At 46.9% G+C, this 25,178-nt stretch overlaps 2 protein-coding genes across 18 annotated transcripts in view; both read left to right on the forward strand.

The window, feature by feature from the left end:
• Positions 1 to 15,154, forward strand: part of EHBP1 (EH domain binding protein 1) — a 263,931-nt gene extending 248,777 nt beyond the window's left edge. For all 16 annotated transcript variants that reach the window (XM_036435472.2, XM_036435473.2, XM_036435477.2 and 13 more), the window contains 4 exons: positions 6,339 to 6,438; positions 7,570 to 7,643; positions 13,785 to 13,899; positions 14,096 to 15,154. In XM_036435472.2, coding sequence (XP_036291365.1) covers positions 6,339 to 6,438; positions 7,570 to 7,643; positions 13,785 to 13,899; positions 14,096 to 14,186 — 380 coding nt within the window. In that variant the 3' untranslated portion in view covers positions 14,187 to 15,154. The remainder of the gene's footprint in view (positions 1 to 6,338; positions 6,439 to 7,569; positions 7,644 to 13,784; positions 13,900 to 14,095) is intronic.
• A 3,968-nt stretch (positions 15,155 to 19,122) lies between these two features.
• Positions 19,123 to 24,862, forward strand: OTX1 (orthodenticle homeobox 1). 2 transcript variants are annotated; one of them, XM_045580798.1, is made up of 5 exons: positions 19,123 to 19,321; positions 19,715 to 19,784; positions 21,420 to 21,624; positions 22,517 to 22,668; positions 23,952 to 24,862. In XM_045580798.1, exons 3-5 carry the CDS (start codon positions 21,528 to 21,530, stop codon positions 24,789 to 24,791), a joined length of 1,089 nt encoding a protein of 362 aa, XP_045436754.1. In that variant the 5' UTR covers positions 19,123 to 19,321; positions 19,715 to 19,784; positions 21,420 to 21,527; the 3' UTR covers positions 24,792 to 24,862. The 2 variants fall into 2 exon arrangements, with proteins under 2 accessions (XP_045436754.1, XP_036291378.1); XM_036435485.2 differs by lacking the exon at positions 19,715 to 19,784.
• Positions 24,863 to 25,178: the final 316 nt, after the last annotated feature.

The raw sequence follows: 25,178 nt of genomic DNA on the forward strand, positions 1-25,178 counted from the left end.
AAAATGATGAAAACTTACATTCTCAGTGAAGCTTTTTGTTTTATAAATATTTGGTTTTTCTTGTTGAGGATTTTTTCCCCCCTAAAATACATCAGTTTGTACTTCATATTGTCATTTTTTTAGCTTTATTTTGATAACAAGTAAATTTTTACATTTGTTCTATTAGCCCATAATTATTAACCTTAAAAGTTACCTTTTTCGTTTTTTAAAGAAGTATTAAGTACAATAGTATTCAATGATCTACTTTGTTCTTATGTCTCTAAAACTCATTGCAAATAGCTAGCCTGTAGCTACATGAAGCGTAGCCACATATTGTGTCACCATGGCTATGGATGTCTCTCACATGCACAAGTAACGCTGAAGACCCATTAGGGCATTCACTTTGTTTTTCCAGCTACAGGGAAGAGTTTGTACTGACTCACCCACATTTTACCTATCTCACTTATGACCAGTGACTTACTATAGACTTTGTTATAACTAAGCTTTTATCATGTCATCATCACACTTGTCATTATTATCATCATAGTTAGCATTTTTAGCTTTGAGCACTATGTGTTTACATTTCTCATTTAATCCCTCTAATAACCATACGAGGTAAGTAACATAGTTATTCTTATAGAGATGGAGAAACTGATGTTTAGAGAAGTTCATTAGTCTAAGATCAAAGGGCTCAATCCCATTTTTAAACCAAACTGGGGAAAAACCATTATGGATGTAGATTCAGTGTTCATCTTAAAACAACAGATCTAACTAGTCTCAGTAACTATAGATTGTAGATAAATTTGACCTACCAGAATTGATAATGTTACCCACAAGAGTATCTTGGAATTAACGTAAGTAAACACTCATAAAGGTAGTCTTCCATTTAAAGCAGATATTTATTCTAATGTTCATTTATGAGTCAGGTGCTTTTCCATAAAATTCTTAAATTATAGATTGTGGCCCCTACTACTCTATACAAAACTATGTGCCAAGTAACAAAAAGAAAAAAAGAGAGCCCTTTTTCTCCTTAGATGTTCTACCAGAAAGTCTCGAATATATAAAAGTTCAGAAAGATCTCTTATATAACTTAGGTACCTGTGCATACGTATTTAAAATCACAGATCTTAAAATACATTAATCTAGAAATATTTTTTTCTCTCCACTCCTTTTCAAGAAATACTTTTATTCAGTTCTTTGTAGTCATCTTTGACATGAATGTCTCTGTTCACTTTTAGAACCAGTCTTTAAGTCATTCCCAAGACATGACAGTGAGAAGGCTCTAGGGCAGAGAGAGGATGGGGAGGAATCTGCCAAGTGCAGTCCAAACAAAAAGGGCTTCAAGAGAGGGGAGGAGTGACTAGGGAAGCTCTCCATCTGTAAGCATGGCTCACAATTCACATTTCCCCCGTACTGGAGTATGCCTAATTGGTTTTCCAAGTAGACTACAGTTTATTTGGTTGAATGATGCCTATAAAAGTGACTCACTGATTTATTCTACTTAACAAATTATTTTCAGTGTACCTTAAAGAGACACAGGCTCTTAAGGGCCATGGAGCTGATCACTAATTAGCCATCTCCATCCAGTATGGGTCCATGGCAAGATTTCAGCACTTCTTAATGTTTTCATGGTAGAAAATTTTGAGTTTGTTTATATATACAAATCTACATCTTTGTGTTTTCATTTTTTTCCTTGGATTCATCTTTTCAGCTAAAATTGTATTGTTTATTATTTTGTGTTTATGTAAGAATTCACTGTCAAAAATATATCTTTCTAAATAGATAACTTTATATGAAAGCTTAATTAGGAAAGTTAATTAGTAGACAGTCTTTTAAACAATTTTTCAAAAATTTAGGTTTTTTACATCACTCATATTTATATAAAAATTTACATCAAAACATTGCTTCTGAAAAATATAAATGAAAACTACATACAGATTCCTTGGTGAATTCTTGAATAAAATTAAATCTTGACGTTAAGTAATGTGGGTTTTTTAGGAAATGAAATATAAAAGTGGTTTCTATAGTCAGCTAACATGTATTAAATGTGTAGTGTTCTGTTTTATGCTGTTTTCTATTAAATGGTTTTTGTTTATGTTAGAGGAAGAATTATTTTTTTAAAAATATATTTTTATTGATTTTTTTACAGAGAGGAAGGGAGAGAGATAGAGAGTTAGAAACATCAATGAGAGAGAGTCATCGATCAGCTGTCTCTTGCACAACCCCTACTAGGGACGTGCCTGCAACCAAGGTACATGCCCTTGACCAGAATCGAACCTGGGACCCTTCAGTCTTCAGGCCGATGCTCTGTCCACTGAGCCAAACCGGTTTCAGCGATTAAGAATGATTTGAAGTCATATTTACATAGTTACTTTTCCTGCCATTATCATTATTCTTGATTGTTTATAAATTTTTATAAGTTATACTCCAGCTATAATAATTAAGAGAAAAACTGATAGTAATTTAAGATATTGTGATGTCAGAAAAGATGTTGCATTTCTGGAGGCAAAATAAAAAAACGTAAGTCTTTAAGAAAACAAAGTAGAAAAAAATATTTCCAGAGTTTTTATTAGTCTATATTTTTAAATATATATGATTGATCGACTGCCTCCTGCAGTACCCCCTACTGGGGATTGAGCCCACAACCCAGTCATGTGCCCTTGACCAGAATCGAACCTGGGACCCTTCAGTCCGCAGGCTGACTTTCAACCAAACCAACTAGGGTTACTCTATACTTTGAAAAGTTATGAGGATGTTTTTATTGGTTGTATAATAAACATGAGGCTATGTTTTAAAATAAGTATAACAACTCAGCCATGCTTTCACATGTATACTGAACTGTATTATTTTGATTTTTTTTATTTCAAAATGGTCCGTATTAAATTTTTCAGTTTAATGCATATTAAAATTTTCAGTTCATGAAATTTAAAAAATTTAAATTTAAAAAAGTATTCGTGTCTGCCTCTTAATGTGACAAAAAGGTAGCTGGTAAGTACAAATAAAAAATAATTTTAAAATAGAAGTAGTTTAACCAGGTAAAGTTAAACAAGAAAAACATTATTTATGGCCATTTTATAAAATAATGATAGACTTCATTCTAAGCTACAATGTAAAGTGCTTTCTTCTGAGATTATGTATTGTGGCAGAAGCTAAAACTGCCTTTTTTTTCTAACAGTGCCAGAATACGGCCTCTTTTTCTTTTTTGCACTAACAAGACTGCTTTACCACCACAGCCCACTCTAAGTAATTAAATCAATCCTTTGTACTTACCGTATTCTCCTCTAGTGACGGTACTAGATCTGATTATATGCTTCATGCATATTCAAAGTACCGCACTGACAGCTCTTTAATGAGCTCTTACTTAATCAGTATGAACAATGTTCATCTTGTTCTTTTTTTCCTCATGCATTAGAGCTAGGAACAGTTGGGAAAAATGAAACATCCAGCATTCATTTGAAAAATATATTGTACTTTGAAAAGTGTCTAAGCTGAGGAAGTTGCATTCTGCCCTTTAAAAGTCTGATGGACAAATTGGATTACTAGTATTGGATTAAATAACAAATGGTTAGAGGAGAAATGAGAAAAGCTCACTGTGATCACAGGCTTTAATATTTTTTGTTACTTATAAAGCTAAAGGGGTCTTTAACCAGTTATTAAAGTCAGGATTAATTTGTAATGGTTCAACTTACTGGCTTTTAAAAGCTTTTTGAATTTAAAAAATTTCAAATCCCTGAAAACAATAGTGTAATGATGTGTTAGAAGAAAATTTAATTTTTTTTATTGCTAGGCTAAGTATAGATTTCCATCATTGTGTACAATCTCAGATAAGGAATTTTTGGTACATAATTGATTTAACCTTAAATATGGTTTCTTTTCTTTTCAGTTAATTCATATCATCTATGTTGCAATGTATAATGTGTCTTTACATATTATTGTTAGGCTTATTTACTTTTGAAACATAAAACTCTGATTATTAGTTATTTCCTAACAATTAGGAGAGAGGGATTTTATCCTTACCTAGGCATGAATTAAAGTGAAAATAACATAGGACCACATCAGTATTGTTATTATCAAGGAAGCAGTCTTCCATTGAAGAAAATGATGCTAATTTAAGAGTAGGCTAGTTGCTTTTAGTATTCCTGAAAGCCTCAATTATAAGTTAAGTTAAACTCAAAACAAACTTTTAATGTCTGCATTTTTAGAAGCTACTTAGGTTATGAACACAAGAATTAAGTCTTTCATTAGAAAATAAAATATCATAGTAACTGCACCTATTAATATTGTACACATGTGTGATTTCAGTGATCAAAAAGGCCTTCACCAGGGTACAATTGGCCTTTTTCCAAATTGCAAGCTTTTCCCCAGCTTTTTCTTTTTATTCTTTCTTCTTTTGTTGCTACCCAGGGACTTGTTCCTATCACAGCCTATGTCACATGACTAGTGTCAAGCCATCACATGGTCTAAAGTGAATACAAAACCAGCTACCCCAAAAGAGAAATTTAAAATGCTGTAAAACAATAAAGACTTTTGTTCATAACTCTGAAAGAAGCTATCTTATCTGCTCCCTACCATAAAGCTTTAATAGCATTTAATGAAGACATATATCCTCACTGTTCTCCCAATGATGAACAACAGAAATCTGTTTCACAAGGATGCCTGAAGTGTATGTTTAATCTTTGCACACAGAACAGTTCTTTATACTCTATTTTCATTCTAAATTTCTCTTCAAATTTATATCAATGTGGAAATAGTTAATTAAATGATACATTCATAATTTAAGTATTTAAAAGAATGAAGTAGACCTTCAAGCAATATGACAACAGTACATCACTGGGTAATATACAGAGGTGGGAACAAGTAGGTTAATAATAATAAGTAATAAAATAATCAATAATAATACAAGAATAAACTTGTTTCATGTACTCATAACTGTAAGCCTACTTTTGCCCACCCCGGTATGATATGATCTTATTTATGTTAAAGAAAAACCTGTACATATCTATAGATGAGGTATACATGTGTGTGATAGACAGCTATCTCTGTGGTGTGGAAGGAAATATGCTAAACCTTACCAGTACTTACCTCTCGGGAAGGATGTTGGGGTGAGATTGGTGAAAGAGGACTTGACTTTTTACTCAGTTATACCTCTGAACTGTTTAAATTTTTAATGTATTTGACAGTTAAAAGAAAATATCTTCTCACAAAGAAAATATAATTTAAGGAATTAACTGGAATATTGAATCTTAGCTGGGATATTTATTTTTTTAAATATATGTTTATTGATTCCAGAAAAGGAGAGAGTGGGGGGTGGGGGGAGAGAAACATCAGTGATGAAAGAGAATCATTGATCGGCTGCCTCCTGATCGGATGCCCCCTAGTGGGGATCGAGCCTGCAACCTGGGCATGTACCCTTGACTGGAATCGAACCCGGGACCCTTCAGTCCGCAGACCAACGCTCTGTCCACTTAGCCAAATCATCTAGGGCAAAATTTTTAGTATGACCATTACTATATGAATAATATCAAATATATACTGTATATTATAATCCTTGATACAGTAGCCTTGGGGAGGGGGCAGTAGTATAGATGATGGAATGGATATTAGCAAAAGTGAATTTGAAATGTGCAATTAGTAAGTTTATAATCTAAAATGTTAGACCATCTCTCTGTTCAAATGTTTTCTGATTTACTGACATTATTATGTTTATTATTATGTGTTTTTTCACAGATAGCTATAGGCATTTTTTGTAATTTGGTCATTTAAAATAATTTGCAAGTGTTTACTGTATTAGGGATGATAACTTCCTGAGTGTTATATGCACATATGTCTTAGTTTACTTTGGGGGAGAAAAAGAAGAGAAGAAACAAGTTGTTACAAGTGGAAACTTTCACAAAATCTCTGGACTTCTCTGATCTTCCTGCTAGTATTGTACTTCTCATAATGATTTTTTAATATTTTTTCTTTATCATGACCATATGTCTGTCAGCACCATGAGTTCCTCACTGAACTATAATAACAAATCCTCTGGGGAGGATTTAAAAGTTGGAACACTTTTCTTTTAACACTAACACTATATTAGTGTCAGTATGATCTGTAGACATGTTTGGGGGGGGAGTGGGCTGTATATTTAGACATGCTGCATAACAGCTTTAGAAGGTTGAATTTTAGAAGATTATGAAATTTTAAATATCAATTTCTTTTTTCAGGCCTTGGACTTTAATCTTATGTTGTTATAAACTTTAATATGTACTGTCGGGGTAACTAAAATGTTTTCATGTTAGAAAAAAAAAACATTTGTGCTAAACAATTATCTGCCTGCAAAAGTCATGTAACAAGAAATAACTTTTCCTGAATTATAGGAAGAAACACTGAAGAAGAAGAAGCTCTGATGCAGGAATGGTTTATGTTAGTTAATAAGAAAAATGCCTTAATAAGGAGAATGAACCAGCTCTCTCTCCTGTAAGTACTCGTGACTGCTTTTTTTCCCTACAACATCAGTGGATCTTAGGCTTTTGGTTACTAGTTTCTTAGGGTTTCATATTTATTAGACTTAGCATTTTCTTTCCTTAGAGATTAAAGTCTATTTTATATAAAAATAAAAAATAGTGTATAAACAGTTTTTATCTGAACAGTAAGAATTTTAAAAATAGGGTGCTAGATACTGAAAAAAATGTTGGCTATACAGAAAGCCAATGAATATAAACAATTTTTGTGTTTAAGAAATAAAGCATTGTGTATAAAAAGACTTGATGTGCCTGTTAAGGGTTAAAAGGGAAAGAAATAAAATTGAAGTGTATTTAACATCTGATTCTAAGTTAAAAATTAAAGTAACTCTTAAGGACAAAAGTACCCTTGTCTTCTACAGATGATGTTATCTTAAATTTTGGGATAAAAAAGATGAGTGAGTTACAGAGAAGTGACCTTTTTATGATTGCAAGAATTACAGTAAAGTGTAGACTAAACCAAATGTAAGCATTCTTAGTCTTTAGCATTTAATTTACTATAGGACCTAATGTTTGTTCCTTTTTGCTAACTAGCAGTGTTCTTATATTATGCCACCTAGTGTGGGAAGAAACAGGCTTATATGTTTTATTTTAGTGAAAACTGCTATTTCTGTCATTTCTGTTATGCCTGAACTTGGAAAAAGAATTATAAAGAAGCACCAAAATTAACCAATCCTAGTTTTATAACCGTGTCCATATTAAATTTGCACTTGTAGGGCTGCCATGTTTCTGTGTTCTTTTCATACGGAGTTCTAGACAAAAGCATGTTTGTTGTGAACTATGAAAACTCTTTGACAAAATACTCTTATACCTGGCACTTAGTACAAGAAGCATTGAAGAATGAGACTATTTATTTTCAGATTAAAATATATCTGTGCAATTCACAATTGAGGGGGGGGGAAATAATAGTGTTAGTAGATATTCAACCTGAGGAAGGTTTTAGATTTGTGTATCATTTATTTGGAGTAGCTTAAAGTTAAAGAGAAAAGTCAGTTATGAGTCCTAAAATCAATGTAACCTAAAGGTTCTTTTAAGTGTTTAATGATTTAGTAATTAGCATATTGATGAACTTTTGCAACTTGCCTAGGGAAAAAGAACATGACTTAGAACGAAGGTATGAGCTGCTGAACCGGGAATTGCGGGCAATGCTAGCCATTGAAGGTAAGAAATGCTATGGTGGAGTGGAGGTATGTGAGGTGTCATTGTCAAGAGAGATTTAAAAGAGTGTAATACACTTCTTGTCTCCCTAGGTGTGATCTGACTAGGGACCTACAGAATTTGCAAATAAATGCCTTAGATTAAAAAAGCATTAGTCATATAAAACTTAACGTCCTTACTAGTAATTCAGATAGATAATCATTATACTTGCTATTAAACATACGATATTCTTAACTTTTGTCAGTAAGCTTAAATTTCAATAAAATGAAAATATAAGGAGTTAAATGATTTAATTACATAATACGTGCAATTTAAAGTTGTTTACACTTTAGAGGTTTGGGTAAGTAAGATTTACCATTTTGATTTTTCACATTTCAAATCTAAATTTTATCTTAATATTTAATTGATGTCAACACTGAAATATGTCACTGTCAGTCTACTATAGCTCCTATTAAGCGATTATTAAGGCAAAGATTGGCATAAGAGATAAATGAAACACTTTCATACTTTTCATAAAGCTTTTAAATGAATTAGGTAGTAATCCTAAGCATAGTTCATAGTATCAGTAAACATTGGCTGTCTTGACTATAGCATTTACTATATGTGATTTTTTTAAAAATAATTAGGTGTTTTAGAATGCTGTTCTCTTTATACTTATTATTTGAAAATGTCTCATAGTTAAAGATGTCTGTCTGCTTAAAAGCTAATCCCTTGGGCTCAGTAAAATGGACCTTTTGTCTAATCAATGCAAATTGATTTTCCTATTCTATATTGACCTCTTAACCCATTGACTGTCCATGGTAATTTCCTTCTTTACCTGATAAGGTACCTGATCCATAATAAGTCAATTCTAATTAGTTCAAAAACTAAAAATTTAAGGTTATAAAGGGGAAGGCAAGTGAAAACATTTTTAAAATATTTTAATTATCACTGTTATTAGATAAAATACATGCTATTTATCTAAATAGCATCTTTTACACTTATAGAAGTTTTATTTTTACTTTTATGTACATTATCTCATTTGATAAATATGACTAACAGTATTTATACATACTCATTAGAAATCAGACTCATTTTAAAAGGTTTCAGATAGCTAATTTCCTTCAAGTGGCTATCCAAATGTATCAAATTATACCACAGATAATGAAAATTGTGTGTTTAATAGCAAGCATAATGATTATCTAAATAAAATTTGTCAAAAATATTTAAGAAGTTCTTTGAAACTTGTCATTGAAATAAAAAATAGAAGTATAATAAATGATATTTTTTCCTCTGGATATAATTTTTATAGTCATTGTATAATTTTTAAGAAATTGGAAAGCTGAATAGTTAGTGAAAGGTAGTTACTGCAGATATGTTTACATGGAATGTATATGTACAATTTAAAAATGTTTGTGTATATAGTATATGTAATATATAACTCATTATGCAGTTTATTCTTTATAGATTCATTATACATTACACTCAATACAGAGTATCAAGAATTTACCCACTCTTTCATGTATAATAATTAAATCATCTCTAAAACACAACTTGATACAATACAGTGGACTTTTAAGGCAGAGATTGCTTCTATCCCAAAACCAGTATTATTACTATATACCATCTTAAAAGGGGGGGCATGAGACATCTAGAAGATCCCATTTTCATCAGCAGTCCTGTCCCTACATACGAGACATACAATCTTAAATAATCTTACGTTTTTTCCTGCATGCTCCTGTACATATGGAAGACCAGTAGAAAGCCATATGTTTTTAAGAGGGGGAAAACTAATGTTTTTCTTTTTCAAATGATTTTGATTTATTTAAAAATAACATAATTGTCCTATATGTGGTTGTGCCTCAAATCTCTCAGCGAGTTTCTGTTACTGGTGGAGGGGGAAAAGGAGACTTGAAGAAAGAAGCAGCCTGTTAATTACAAATAGAGACCTTTTTTTAGAGAGAGGCCTGTTGCACCAGCCTGGGCAGTACTAGGGTTGAGCTGTCCTGGAGAGGTACTGACCATCCTGATAATCAGTCCTATGAAGACAGTGTCCCCTGAGCCAATCCTTAGAATGGACATACATGTGATTGGTTCATTAGCCTTTTGGAGTGTTTAAATACCTAGAAAAACACACTAACAGCCAGCATTACTTGGTTTTGTTTTGCTTTGCATTGTTCTTGCCCATCTCTTTTAAAAAAAAATACTTAGTAGTCATACAATGGTTTTTGTAATAAATAAACTAAAATATTTTCAAATAAATCTGCTGCTGAAACCAGGAGAAAAGCACGGAATATTAATAGCCATAGCACATGGAACGAAATATTAACAGCTTGGTTTGAAAGCAAAATAATAACAACATTCAACATATTCATTCTTCTGAAATTCATAATTACTCTGGTCTGTGTTTTACCTTTTTTTTTCTTAAGTTTTTTTTCATAGCAGGAGTTTCACTCTACTGTGCTAAGTTTAGCATCCCCTAAGCTAACAAACATCATTCAGATACTTTTCCTATAGTTTTTTTTTTGTTCCAGATTACTTATGCCCCCTTGGAAAGGTAAATTCATTTCTGCACACATTGGGGTGGGCTTTTAGAAAGTGGTGTGTGCATTTTCTGCACAAGAAATGGATCTTCTCTAGGATTTTGTACATCTTGATTTATTCTTGGCTTAGAGTTTGAAGTGAGTGCTCTTCTAAAGGGATTTATGCATAGGTTCACTATTTTTGTAGTTATGGTTTATATGATAAGCTTTTTATATTTAAAATCAATATGTAATCCTGTGGAGGAGCTTATCCCCTAAAACCCCATTTGTAAATCTATTTTAGCTTTGTTGCACAGCACAGCCACAGTCTTCCATAGATTGATTAGGTACAGAGGTAGAATCCTATCAAATGGCCTGCTCTGATGATGATGCAAACTCTTTCAGGATTGCTAGTTGACTGGAACTAAAGATAAGACTTGACTGCAATCCCCGAATGTGCTCTTTACAAAACTAGTGTTAATTTTCATCAAAGTGCCAGGCTTATTTATAGTGGCAAGGTGGAAGGTTTACTACAACAACTGTAGGTCCTTTCTATTAAAGTGTTTATAGGTATTTCTTTTGCCTTTTTTCCAATTTGATTATCAACTTCAGCAAAGAAACTGAATCGGGGAATAAATAATTAACCCTATATATAAAAAAGAGGTGTTTTTTTTTTCAAATTAACAAAACAGCTCATTGCACATGGACATAAACAGAATCTTTTTATTTCAATACTTTGGCTCAAATGCAGCATCAAAACTTAATCCTATTTGTTGTGAGGATATGGCTTTTGTAGCAAAAGTACATTGGAATCTTTAAATTAATCAGAACACACATTGTAGTCTGTCCAACCCAAAGTCACCTAGCTGTGAGTGGAGCTATAGGTGAATAATCCTTTCTTAAAATGCAGAAGAGGTAACACATAAACTTACATACAGGTTTTTAAAACATAACATTATGTCTGGATGAAGCTATTTTAAAAGGTTTTTTTTAATTTTTAAATTTAGACTTGCACATACAAATGTGATTTTGATCAGTTTTAAATGTATTAATTTTTTTAAATCATCAAAATAGTTTACTTAATTTCCCAAGCTAGCATTCAATTATGTATGTTTGTATAAATTTACTCCCATGAAAAGCAAGTACAAAATAAAAATAGTTTGCCACTGTAAAATGTACTCACTGCACATAGCTATTTCCTCTACAATTTAAATTCTAATATCAGTTAAATTTGACTGTGAAATGATAAAAATTACCTAAATATTCATAATTTTAAAATATTTTTGTTACAGTTATGGGAAATTCAGCTTGAAAATTTTTTTTAATTTTTCAATATATAATATCAAGGGTTAAAAATTTTTCTCTCTTATGCATTTTGTTAAAGCCTTGTTTTTTAAAAATTAAAGAAATCTTGATATTTCTAATTATTGATTAAACCCTTAAAAGTCACTGGTCAAGTGTAGAGAAGGGCTAATTCAATGTCTGTTGTTATAAAAAAATGTTATTTAAAAAAAAGTAAGTTTCAATTTAATTATACTTTTTAAGTATATGGTGGAGAAAATTTCCCAGTTATAAAGCTCTTATTAAAATGTTTTGGAAATAAAGATTATAAATTAAAGCTTATAATCAGCATGATTTCTACAGGTTGGAATGGAACATTAATATTCATCAAAACTAGTAATCTCAATAATTATAAAATTTAGTTACAAATCTTTTACAAATTTAGTGGGTTTTTCTCTGAGTTAATATTTCTAGAACTACAGTTACCTGAAATTAGACTAGATGAACTTTAAGATCTTGCACCCTGGAGAGCACTATTAAAATATCTACTATGTAGAATGAGACTGATTAAGAACAAGAACCAGATTAGAAAATTGTCCAGCATTCCTGAAACTCAGTAGCATTTTAATTCGAAGAATAAAATTATGATAAAATATGACCTTTCTTCAGTCTTGCTTTTCATTTCAAATTCTTATATTTAGAAAAAACTTGTCATATTAATAATTTATTCCTCCATGTTATAGAATATTTTATTTCTTTTTTAATGAGAATGCATTGTGACCATTTATTTGTGTGATGTTTTGTATCGGATGTGGATTATTAATATATGGTATGATTTATATATTTGTATCTATGTATTTGAGCTTATAATGAAAGGAATAATGATAAAATTGAATAAACCATACTAGCTTCTTGCTGCTATTCTAACCTTTATTGCATGATGATGTATCTAATTTTTAATTTGTAAATACAAGATAGAATTCCCTCTAGCACCATTTGCTTTCATAAAGCTGCTGAGCAGTTTGCTGTCTTGAATAAATTTTGCTTTGGAGGGGGTCGGAGGGATTTGAACCAGCACATTCTTGTGTGGTTTGTGAAGATTCACATGGTAACCAGCGGTGTGCATTGTTAGATTTATCTGAATAAGCACCAGCCATGTGAGTTTTAACATGATTGCCCAGGGCAATGGAGAGAGGAGAGAAACCCAAAAGGATTGCACTTCTCTCTATTTTTTGGAAAGTGCGTTTGCTGGGGGAGGGGCTGCTTGAGTCAGTGGCCAGGATTGGGTTTTTTTGTTTTTTTGTTTTTTTAAGCTGGTGTCCTGTTTCCCTCTAGGTCCTCATTTGTTCTGCTATCTGCCTCATCATCTACTTCTTCTTTTCATTGTTTACCTTCCTAATGAGGGAGGCGGGGTAGACTGGGGATTGATTGACAGCTACAAGCCCTTACAGTCTGGCCAGAGAGCTGTTGGCTTTAGTTACAAAAGTGCTTTAAATGTTCGATTAGGTTCTGTTTTTATCAAACCAAACTGCTGCTCATCTTAAGAAAATAATCAGACCAGCAAAGATTAGGAAATATATTACTGGTACCTAAAACCTTCAAAAAACTGCTCCTACCCATGTAAAGAACACTGCTCATCGGATTTTCTAACCTTTAACATGGGGTTTCAAAAAGAAGTATGAAATTTTTCCCTAGCAAAAGTGCTTTGATTTGAAATCGCCCAGCCAACCTCTCCAAAAGAAAACTGGCTGTGATGCGATCGAGAGCTGCAGTGTAATATTGCAGAGCAAATTTATTTTTTACTTCAAAGAAAAATGCTAATTAGCCGATTCACTACTTTTAAAGTTATTGTGAAGCATATGGCGCCCAGTGTGAGATACATCCAACTGCTAAAATAGAGCGAAGAGGAAATTAGTGAAGAATAGGCGGTATGGGGTGAGGCTGGGGGCGGGGAGGAGGATAGGTTCTCAGGCAGATTCTCTAGCCCTTTCAGGAGGATTTTATCCCCCATCTCGGCTTCCCGCCCCTCATTCACCCACATCCCCCACCACCTCGCCTCAGGCGGCCTCTTCGGGCCTCCAGCTCCCCCTCCCCCACTGTGGCTGAGCGGTGCGCACCTAGGCTGGCCCCGGCTCACACCTGGTCTCTTTCCGGTTCCAGCCCGCCATAGCCGTCTTCATCCGCGGGAAATGCTAGAAAGCGGGGCTTTAGGGGTGAACCCTTATCTCGATGGCCAAACTCCCCACAAAACACTAGTGGTTCCATAAGATGGTTTGTGGAGCAAGTCAAGGAGACTGGGAAAGGCGGGAAGCGGGGGAGTGCGCAGAGGTCCCGCGGTGGATAACGAGCCTCCCGCCCGCAGACTGGCAGAAGACGGAGGCCCAGAAGCGACGCGAGCAGCTCCTGCTGGACGAGCTGGTGGCCCTGGTCAACAAGCGGGACGCGCTCGTCCGGGACCTGGACGCCCAGGAGAAGCAGTGAGTGCGGGCGGGCTGGGTGGAGGCTCTGCACCTGCTGAGGGGCGAGAAGTTTTCTCAGATTTCGGTCCAGAGGGTGGGCCGGGCAGCCTCCCGCTGGCCCCGAGGTATCCGCACCCGCTGGGCCTGGGGAGGAGGGGAGTGCCGCTCTGCCCTCCGCGAAGAAAAATAATTTCGTTTCCTGTTTGACTTCCAGGGCCGAGGAAGAAGATGAGCATTTGGAGCGAACTCTGGAGCAAAACAAAGGCAAGATGGCCAAGAAGGAAGAGAAGTGTGTTCTCCAGTAGCAGCCGGCCCAAACTATATCCCAACATTTCAGTCTTGGGTCCACAGACCGGAAAGCCAGACTCGTCGTCGTCCCTTGATTTAAAACTTAACATTTCATTTGGCTGAACTGTACTTCTTTGCTACACCACCACCACCACCCCTGTCCTCCCGCCTTTCCGGTTTAAATATACAGAGCTCCCACGTAGCTTTGTTTAAGGGGTTTTGTGTGAGTTAATCATTTCCTTGAAATCATGTGAGATAGATTTGCACAGATACCTTGTGAGTGATTGGTATTGGGAGTGTTCGAGAAACCATTCACAGAAGAAAGAAAGGAACACCCTTCCCTCATTTTTTGACGAGAGAAATTTTAAAACATTTTTTTATGTTAATAGCATAATGATGGTGGGAGGGGGGTCCGAGGGGAATAAGAAAAATGTCATGATTTTTTTCCAGTCCTGCCATATGTAACCCTGACTCTGTTACCTAAATTTTATAGCTAGATCATATTCAATTTACTTATTAAACTGTTCTGTTTGCCAGTGGGATTTTCTGCAGTTGTTTTGCATTTCACTGTAAGGATAATAGAGTCCCTTTCCTCTGCTCTCCTCAGAGGATGGCCCTTTAACACAGCCCCAGACAAGTCCTGTGACTTAAAGGTGAGCTTTGAGGACGGGGCTAATTGACATGCATTAGTTTACAAAGAGCTCTTCTGAGAATGTGCCATCTTTTTCTCTGGGTAATTATTTATTACATCTCGCTTGGTTCCTACATTCTGTTGGCTCTCAACATTGGCTCAAGAACGCTGTTAATATTTATTCTGTATTGATAAAAAGTCTGTCTTGCCACTATGCACAAGTCTCCCAATTAATATTTTCTTCTCTAGCATAGCATTGTCATTTTTTGTGTGAAAATGGTTATCTGTTTATTTATTACAATACTGAAGTCATATATAAATTTTCAATAAAAGCAGAAACTTTCTTACCTTAAACACTCTGCTGCTTCCTTGCAATCAGAATAACACTGATTTGAAGAAAAGCTTGTGTATCTGTGAGACTTCATGTGGGAAAAATGGTCCTTTTGAACACAGGGCGTGACACACCATCCTGGAGGGGCCCTGCTGACACAGGCACTGGATTTGAAAAGCAATTAGTCATATCTTCCTGAGCAGTGTAAACTATCATCTTACGTAAAGGGTCATCTCTTTTAAAGGTATAAGGAAAATTTTGATTCCACAGCACTGAAAAAAAAAAAGGTAATATCTTGATGAATTTTCCACACTATTATTTTAAATTGTTATAATTTTGCACTCCTGTGAAGAACTAGGACTTCTGATAACTGGCGAGTCTGTAGGTGCTGAAGTGAAAGGAAGAGAATTATTGTTGGAGGGGAGTGAGTGCATTCAGGTGTGTGTGTGGGAGAGAGACGGAGAGACACAGAGACCAAGGGAAAAGGAACTTTTAGCAAGTTCTAGGCAACAGAAATTGGCAATTTTATGGTAGTTTCCCATTACTCCTCTAGAGAGGTGTCCGAAACAAGGCTAATTCAACAAGTCAGGAGATAGAGAAAACAGTTCACTAGCATTTACACTTTGGCCTAGATCATACACTTACACACACGTAGTTACACATGCACATACACACATAAATTCCCCTCAAAAGTGTGCAGCGCCTTCAGTTGCCAGTCTTTCAAAATGGCAAAAACTTGCTACGGTAGAGTTTCTTCACGGCAAGGATTTTAACAAGTTGTTGAAAAGTTATCGGGACTCGGTGAGATCGGGTATTTGTCCTCTTTATTCGAGCAGGAGAAGAGAGGAGCAGCCCTCCCTGGGGAAGGCTCTCGGGAGCCGCTCTGAGCCGGGGAGGCGGCAGACGGAAACCGCCGGCCCGGAGCGGCCTGAGGTTCGGGCGGCCGGCGGGGCCCACCCCATTGGGCTGGATTCGGGGAGCCTTCCCTTCCCAGAGCCCCCAGAGAGCCGGCTCCCGGGCCGCTTCCGACCCCCCGGGCTCCAGACGTGCCGCCGCGGCCCGGCCCCTCCCGCCCAGGCCCGGCCTCGCGGGCTTTGCTTTGTGGCGCCCGCACGCCCCGCAGCGGCGGCGGCGGCGGCGGCGGCGGCGCGCGGACCCCGGGCCTGGCCGGTCCGGCCTCCCCCAGCGCAGGCGCCAGCCCGGAGCCCAGGAGGCCGGACCCGGAGCCCGGCTGCGGCCCCAGGAGCCCTGGGCCGGGGTCTCCGGGGAGGAGGAGGGTGGCGGCGGGCTGGCCTGGCACAGCCCTGGGGCCGGTGCAGAGCTGCCGCGCCTGGCCCGCTCCCCCGGCCCCTCCCCCGCCCCGAGGGTCCCGGAGGCTGACCGGCCTCGGGGCCACCTGGATGCCCGGTCCGGGTCCCGGAGCCCAGCCCCACGCCTCCCGCAGGCCGGGCGGGTCCACCTGCCCGCCCCCTGCGATGCCCCTCTCCTCCGGTGGCTGAAGGGCCGCGGCTCCCACCTGGGCAAGTGCTAGTGACGCCGCCTGGTCCTCCACGCCGAGTACAAGAAACTTTCTCTCTCTCTCTCTCTCTCTCTCTCTCTCTCTCTCTCTCTCTCTCTCTCTCTCTCTCTCTCTCTCTCTCTCTCTCTCTTCTCTCTCCCTCTCCCTCTCCCTCTCTCCCTCTCTCCCTCTCTCCTTCTCTCTCCCCCTTCCTCGTCCCTCTCCCCCTCTCCCCTCTCCTCTCTCTTTTTCTTCTCTTAATCCCGGGGTTTACGGGTGGAGCATTAGGAAAACTCGCCTGCAATGTGGGGATTAGATAAACACCCTCATTAGGGGTGTGTGCGGAGGAGGGATCCTGCTCCTCCATTCCTCCCGCTCCTCCGGGCCCCGGCGGCATCTGGAGCGGGAGCGGCGGGCCCCGCGCGGGGCCCTGGGGACCGAGCGCCGAGCGCATTCCAGCGCCCGCCTCGCCGCCCGGACCGCGGCCCCGGCCGCCCCGCGGCGGGCCACGGGGTCCGAGGAAGCGGGAGCCGCTGGGGCGGCGGGCGGGCCTGACATCGGCCACGCACCCGGCCCCGGGGGCGCACCCCGCGCCCCGCGCGCAGGCCCGGGCCGGGCGGCTCTGGGCGCGGACGTGGCCAGGACGCCCCTCCTCCCCCCGAACCCAGGGCGCCCCAGCCCGCGCCTTCCCCCCGGAGGGAAGGAGGGGGTGCATTTCGTTTTCTTTCTTTAAACCTCTGCGCCCGCTCCCAGCGGGGCGGGGGGGGGGCGGGGGGCGGGGGGGGTGGAGGGCTCGGGCTGCGGCCCCGAGCGCGGCTCCCCGCCGCGGCCTGCGCGAGCCCGAGGTGCGTCCCGGCCCGGTCCGTCTCTTCCTCCTTAAACTTTTCTTTCCCGCGTTCTGCCCTTTTCTCCCGCTTCTCTGATTGTTTTCCCTCCGTGTCTCTGACGCTCCCCCTTTTGTGAATGGGCCGCGGCGCCTTTGTTCCGAGGAGAGACGCCCGTGTCGCTGACTTTTGTGAACCAGAGAAGGATCTTGTAAAACCCCTTTCTCTCCCCCGCACTCCCCATTCACACCCCTCCTCCCGGCCCCTTTGATTCGATGTTCCCTCCTCGTCCAAAAGAAAAAAAAAAATGTAATTTCGTGGGTCCGGCGGCCACTTTCTTTGAACATTAGCTCGCTTTCAGCTCCAACTTCAATTAGAAGGAGTTGATTTTGAGAGATGGACAAAAGGACCGGCCAAAGCCTTATTAAAGGTCCTCAGAAGATCCGCCGGGCCCTTTGAGAGGCAGTTACGGAAACAGTGTGCCCTCCATCATATTCTGTTACCGTATTTTATCCGGGCTCCAAAGGAGAGTGTCGCTGGGGGGGAGGGGCAGCGCTTTGATGAGCGGCGGCTGCGGCCCCTGTGCGCCCCGCGGGCTCCCCCGGCCCCGCGGCCCCGGCCCCGCCGCACCCACTCCCGCCCCAACTTTCCTCCCGCCCGCAGGGCTGCAGGGGAGCGGCGGCGATGCGGGAAAAGGGCAGAATTCCTCGAAAGGCAGGAAAGTGCCTCATATTCAGGAGGAGGTGCCACTGAGAAGAATTGCCTTGCTCAGGATGGCGCCCGAAAACACTTTTTTTTTTTCTTCTTTTTTGCGCTTTGCAAAAAAGTCCACCCAGGTGGATGCGCCTGAGAAGTTATGTTCGGCTGGGACGCGGGCTTCTCCAGTACGAATAACACGGGGAGACCGGCCCGGGAGGCGCCCTCCGCGGCACTGGGGGGAGAAGATAAAGGCGGGGGGGGGGTGTCTGTGGCCGGGGGTCCCCCCAGGCTGTCCCTGGCCGAAGGAGGAAGAGTAGTAAAGAGAAAGTTTCCGATCAAAACCTTTCGATTGATTCACCAGTAGTGTGTGTGCAAGGGGGAGGAGACGCGGGGCTCCGACGTTCCCGGAGAAGCGTTAAGATTTGCAAATATCCTACATGGGGGGGGGGGGGAGGCTGGAAACCCCAGGAGACACCGAGGACGGGCACGCGGCGCGGGGGCCCGCGGCGCCGGGCGGAGCTCGCACCCCGGGCGGACGGAGCAGCCTGTGCCGGCACGAGCCGCCCGCGGCGCCGTCTGCAGGTGGCGGCGCCCGAGACGACGCCGGGGCCCGCGGCGGGACGCGCGGGGCCGGGGGCCGGGGGCTCGCTCCCCTCCCGCACGCGGCGCCGGAGTCCCCGCGCCCACACCCGGGCCCACGAGCCGAGTGGGCAGGCGCGCGGGGGAGCGAGAGGAGAACCGGTTCTCCGGCACCTCGCCTCCTCCCGGCCACTCCCTCCGGGGCGCAGAGAGGGCGAGGGGAGGGCGGGGGCCGGGGCGGCCCAGGGACCGGCGCCCCGCTCCGCGCCCCGGGCTTCCCAGCCCGGCTCCGAGCGGCGTTTGCCAGCCGAGCCCCGCAGTGAGCGCGGCCGGGGCGGGGCGGGCGGGCGAGGGCGGGGGGCGGGGGCGGGCGGGAGGGCGGGGGCGCGGAGGTAACCCCGGGCGCGGGCTGCCATTGCCCGGCTCCCTGTCACTCAGCCCGCGCGGGGCCCGGGATTGGCAGCCCGGCCCCGTTACGCACTCACCTCGCGTTCACATACCCGGGGAGGGCAGCAGAAAGGTGATCAATCTTCATCAGGCTACATTTCCAATCACCTAAACAACCGAGCAAGACAAGCCGCTCCGACAAGGTAAAGCACTTGATTTATTTAGTTTGCAAAGTGCCTCTGCAGGACTTTCCCGGCCCACCAGTCCCCCAGCCGCCTCCACGCTGGACCGGGAGCGCAGCGGCCACTGCGAGCCGCCCCCCAACTCTGCCCCTCTCACCCCCACCCTTTCCCCCCTAACCTCCACCCCGAGGCCCCTCGGCGGGGTCCCGGGCGAGGTAGTGTCTGTCTCGAGAGCGTGTGGGGCTTTGCAAACAAAGTGTCTGTGCAATAAAGTGAAACCTGGAGGGACAGGCACAAAGCCAGTGGGAGAGAAGAGAGGGAGGAGGAGGGAAGTTGGGGAGAGAAAGAAGTCCGGGGGTCCCAGAGCCCTGCAGGCCGGCGGGTGATGGGTCCCCGCGCTGCTCCGTTTTGCAGGGTGGCCGCCGGCGGGGCGGTGAGGGCGCGGAGCGGATGGTGAGCGGCCCCGGCGGGCGGCGGCGGGCAGGTAAGGAGAGAGCCGCCGCGGGGCCGCCCTGCGCTCCGAACACAAGCGGGGTGCCCTCGCCTCCCCTTCTTCAGGCGGGTCCCCGCTTCCCAGGTTCCCGGCGGGTGGGGGGCGAGAATGGGGGGGGGGGGGCGGGCGGCGTGGCTCGCGTCTGGGTGCGCCCGCCGCCGCCGACCCCGGGGCTCCGCCGCGGCCCCGCGCCCCCGCCTGCGCCGAAGTCACCGAGCAGAAGTCAGTGCTAAGTTTGATCAAAGTCTCTGCAACTCCCGCTGCAGCTCAGCAGCGTCCTCGTGGCCCGAGGGTCCCGGCTGTTTCCCTTTCTTCCCCTTCCCTGCAAATGGGGTTCCCCAGCCGGGGGTCCCCCAGGAGCGGAGCGGGAGGCGCGCTGAGCTGGGACTTCTCACCCTGCGCTCCCCCCGCGGCGCCCGGGCCTGCGCGCAGCTGCCCTGCAGCTCGGGGAAGCGACAGGTCCTCCTCCAGGGCCCAGTCCGCTCCCCCGATCCACGCCGCTTCCTGGCTCCCCAGAGCGGTGCCTCGGGCTCGGGGCAATCGGGGGAGCCCAGCTCTGACCCCCTCTCCCCCCAGTCCCGGCCAGCGCGAGCGACGCCGCCGCCGGGCCTAGTTCTCTGGGCCCGACAGGGCGCGGGGGCCGCGGCTCAGCTCGCAGGGCAGGCGGGGAGCGCGCGGGACCTGCTGCCCTCCCGCCTCCCCAGTCTGTCAGGCCCTTCCTTCGGGCACAGTCCCCGGCCAGACCCCATTGCCCACACCAGGACCCCCAGGAGAAATCAAAGAAACCAGAACCGCTGGAGTTGGTGGAGAAAGGCCTGGGCTCGGCCCTAACCAGGCGCCCCTAACCTGGGGCCGGGCCTTAGAGCCGCCCGGGCTCCTGTGGCCCCTTCTGCGCCTTCTGGCCGGCTCTGGGGGACCTGGGCCAGTGAGTGCGGCTGGGGTGCAGGGGGATTTGGGGTGAGCGCTCTCTCAGCGGCTAAACACTGAGAGAGGCCCACTGGAGGGCTGGCTGTGGGCTCCGGGCCGGCACCAGCCTCCGCGTCCTTTAAAGAACCGTCCTCTCCTCCTCTGCGCCCTGCGTCTGGGGGAGGCCCAGGTGCTGCGAGCGCCTCACCTGGGTTCTCTGTCATCTCTACCGTGTCTTCTCGCTTTTGAAAACATTTCAAGCAAAATGAAACAACAGCCCCTCACCCCTGGGCGCTTGCCGCGGGGCCCGGTGCACGTTTGCTGTGCGGTGTGGGGCCGGCTCTGGCTCCGGCCCGCCCGCCCGGCTAGAATTTCCCTAGTTTTGGGGCCTCGCACTCTCCGAGGTTCAGACTCCGACATCCCTGGCCCAGTCCAGCTTTTACCTTCTCACCCCTAGCGATGCCCTCCGTGTCTTTCTGGCCCGTCCCAAGCGCCAAAAGAGGGGCCACCGCCGGCCCAGGAAAGTTTGCTTGTTGGAGAAGTCTTGGTCTTTGGACTAAGGAAGGGCCTTGTCGAGCCGAATGGACAGCCCCGCGCAGTCCATAGCCCGTGTCCCCTCCCCACCCCGCGGCTCCTTGCCTCCGACAAGACCAGGAAGCCGAGAGAGAGGACTGCGAATGAGAACCAACGACTCTGTCCTTGTGTCTCCTGTCTCCGCAGGCCGAGCCCCAAGACCCAGCAGAGCCTGAAGGACTGACAGCGCGGTGGTCGCCCCGCCTTGCGCCCGGCCCCCTGGATCCGTCGGGGCGCCTTCACCCGGCTGTTAGCATGATGTCTTACCTCAAACAACCCCCCTATGGCATGAACGGGCTGGGCCTGGCCGGGCCCGCCATGGACCTCCTGCACCCCTCCGTGGGCTACCCGGGTGAGCACCAGCCCCCACCCGGCCTCAGCCCCTGCACATCCCTGGGGACCCACAGGCTCTTGGGTTCGAGCACACGGTTGGCTGGGGAGCAGGCCCGGGGGAGCCAGGTCTGTTTATCAGGCAGGGCCCGCTGCAGGCTCTCAGGGCAGAGTGTGCAGGGCGGTGAGGGGGGCCAGGGCGGTGGCAACTGGGCAGCGGGCACACTGGGACGGGGCCGTACTGACCCCCCTGCCTCCTGTTGCGGCCCCACCGCCAGCAGCAGCACAGCCATTCGTTTCCCCGGTGGCTTTTTCTGGGGTGTGCACGTGTGAATCTCTTCCTTTGACCCAACGCTGAATGAGGACACTCTCCCAGAGCTGTCCCAGGAAGCGATTGGCTGAGCTGAGGGCTGAGGACGGGGATTCTCTCTCCCTAAATTGTCCTCCAGACCGGCCGCCTGCACCAACTTGTGTGCCGCTGATTGGATGGCGGGAGCCGGATTCTGGCTTTCTTGTCTAGCGCCGCTCTTTTGCTCCCATTTATTCCCTCGAAAAGTGTTTTCCAGGTGGTGGTTCTGTGCACCTCTGCCCAAACCTCCAGCCAAGGAGTTTGTTGGTGCGTGTGTGTGCGTGTCCGTGTGTGTGTGTGTGTGTGTGTGTGTGTGTGTGTAAGAAGGAAAACTGCATAATTCCTCTTCCTTTCTTAACCTGAGAGAGTTGGGGCAGGGGGCAGCCCAGCCTCAGAGATGGTGGCTCGCACACACGCACTCTCTGCCACCTGTGGCCTCTGGGGCTCGGCCTCCTTTGCTGGGCGCTCGGCTTTCTTTTCCGACGTCTCCGCTCGGGGCCTGCCGGGTCCTGTCCAGCCCTCCGGGTCCCGGTGGCCGGCGCTGACCCGGGCCGTGTCCCCGCAGCCACCCCGCGGAAGCAGCGGCGGGAGCGCACCACGTTCACACGCTCGCAGCTGGACGTGCTGGAGGCGCTCTTCGCCAAGACCCGCTACCCGGACATCTTCATGCGCGAGGAGGTGGCGCTCAAGATCAACCTGCCGGAGTCCCGAGTCCAGGTGCGCACGCGGGCGCTCCAGGTCAGGATAGGGGTGCGGGGCCTGGGGTCTGGTTTTGGGGCGGGCTTACCAGACGGGGCGGTCCCTCCCAGACCCCCACCCCCACCCCCACCCCCCTATTCCCACTCTGGCCCTGAGCCTGGAAGAAGGGGACGGAGTTAAAGGAACTAGCTTAGAGCCCCGGATTCGGCCCTGGGCCCCAGGGCGCTTTGGGTATCAAAGGTCCCTTTTAGGATTGCGGGAGAACAAAGAGGCTCCGAAGGCAAAGTGCCCTGAGGGCCCCACACTGGCCCCAGTTCTTCGGCCTCCCCCGGCTGGGCAGGCTGGGCAGGCTCTTCCGGGGTCCTGAATGCGGCCTCCGCCCTCGCCCTGCACCCCGGGAATCCTGAAAGCAGAGGAGTGGCGCTTGGCCGGAGCCTGTGCCCTGTCTGGGAGGTGGCTCCGCAGGTAGTTAGTGCCGGTTTAATTAGACGCTTCCTTGGATTCCGAATGCAAAACCGGGCGATGGGCTTTGCGATGAAAGAGCCCCCAAAAATACTGTTTGGATTATAACTCAGAACTCCCCTGGGGGGGGGGGGGGGCTGGGGAGCCTTTTATCTCGCCTTCTTTTCTCGGAGGAGTCTCGAGAAAGTACCAAGGATGAGTGCAATGCCAAGTACCAGGGCTTCCAAGATGAGGGAGAGACTCCTGATTGTACCATTAGGTCCCCCCCTCCCCCCCCCCAGCCAAGGAGCCCAACGAAACTCTGCTCAGGCTTCCCTGCCTCGTCTCCCACTTCAGCTTCCTCCTTTGCTCCCACTCTCACCCCAATTCTCTCCCTGCCCACCCCGGGCCTCCCTCCCGGCCCGGCCCACTGGCTCAGGCCTCAAACTTGGTGACTGCCCCCCACTTCCCGGCCTGCGCCTGCCTCCCGGCTGTTTGCTGCGCCCCAGCCCTGGCAGGCAGAGCTCCAAACCCACTGGGCTGCTGGGAACAGCCACAGCAGCAGTCCAGAGGTGGCTGGACTTGTGCTGGACCCAGGCAGCTGTCCCACCCATGGGCAGAGTTGCTGTGTCACATCCCTGTTGGGCCAGAGGAGGTCTTGGAGCAGTCGGAGGGGGGCGGGCGGAGGAGCTGGAAGGCAGGGGCCGGGGCAGGGGCTGGCCAGGCCGGAGATGGGGAGGGGCGGAGGCCTGGGTAGGAGTTCCAGGCGCGATCCGAGGCGGGGTGGTGGGCCCCGGGGGCGGGGAGATTCCCCAGCTCTCCTCGGTGACTGACCCTCTCTCCTGCCGGCCCCGCCGCAGGTCTGGTTCAAGAACCGCCGCGCCAAGTGCCGGCAGCAGCAGCAGAGCGGGAGCGGCGCCAAGAGCCGGCCGGCCAAGAAGAAGCCGTCGCCGGCGCGGGAGAGCTCGGGCTCGGAGAGCAGCGGCCAGTTCACGCCGCCCGCCGTGTCCAGCTCCGCCTCGTCCTCCAGCTCGGCCTCCAGCGCGTCCACCCACCCGACGGCGGCGGCGGGGGCCCTGGGCGCGAACCCGGCGGCGGTGGCCGCGCCCGCGGCGTCCCTGAGCGCGCCGGCCGCCGCCTCGTCCATCTGGAGCCCGGCCTCCATCTCGCCGGGCTCCGCGCCCGCGTCCGTGGCGGTGCCCGAGCCCCTGGCCGCCCCGGGCAACGCGTCGTGCATGCAGCGCTCGGTGGCGGCGGCGGCGGGCGCGGCCTCGGCGGCGGCCTCGTACCCCATGTCGTACGGCCAGGGCGGCGGCTACGGCCAGGCCTACCCCGCGCCCTCCTCCTCCTACTTCGGCGGCGTGGACTGCAGCTCCTACCTGGCGCCCATGCACTCGCACCACCACCACCCGCACCAGCTCAGCCCCATGGCGCCCTCCTCCATGGCCGGCCACCACCACCACCACCACCCGCACCCGCTGAGCCAGTCCTCGGGCCACCACCACCACCACCACCATCACCACCACCACCAGGGCTACGGCGGCTCGGGCCTCGCCTTCAACTCGGCCGCCGACTGCTTGGATTACAAGGAGCCCGGCGCCTCCGCCGCCGCCGCCTCCTCCGCCTGGAAACTCAACTTCAACTCGCCCGACTGTCTGGACTACAAGGACCAGGCCTCCTGGCGGTTCCAGGTTCTGTGAGCCCGGGAGCCGGAGAGGAAGAGGAAACGAAACTACCTGCACTCCCTGTGGTCCCCCCGACCCGCCGCTGCTGCTGCTGCTGCTGCTGCTGCACCCCCGCCTCTGCCTCGGCTTCCCCACACCTGATCGCGACGCCCCTGGAAGATGCACACTGCCTGCACCGCCGCCCTCGCCTCCTGCCGCTGGCTGGGGTCGGAGGGGCAGGTGCGCCCACCCCTTTGGATGCAGGGACCTTGGATGCTTTGCGCTTGGCCCACAAGGTCTACTTGCTCCCACCGGACCCCGGATGCACCTCCTCCAGTCTCTCTGGACACTTCGCACGCACTGGCAGCCTTCGGAGGCTCCTGGCTCTGACGGGCTGATGGAGCCCCACACTTTTTATTTATT

The sequence above is a fragment of the Pipistrellus kuhlii genome, unplaced genomic scaffold (genome assembly GCF_014108245.1).
Source record: "Pipistrellus kuhlii isolate mPipKuh1 unplaced genomic scaffold, mPipKuh1.p scaffold_m20_p_13, whole genome shotgun sequence".
Taxonomy (NCBI): Eukaryota; Metazoa; Chordata; class Mammalia; order Chiroptera; family Vespertilionidae; genus Pipistrellus; species Pipistrellus kuhlii.

What these genes read in the sequence shown, in the direction of transcription:
- OTX1 (XM_045580798.1), top strand. Translation starts at nt 21,528, where the DNA reads ATGATGTCTTACCTCAAACAACCCCCCTATGGCATGAACGGGCTGGGC. An exon ending in CCCCTCCGTGGGCTACCCGG is followed by an intron (nt 21,625 to 22,516) that starts GTGAGCACCAGC and finishes GTGTCCCCGCAG; the next exon opens with CCACCCCGCGGAAGCAGCGG. An exon ending in TGCCGGAGTCCCGAGTCCAG is followed by an intron (nt 22,669 to 23,951) that starts GTGCGCACGCGG and finishes GCCCCGCCGCAG; the next exon opens with GTCTGGTTCAAGAACCGCCG.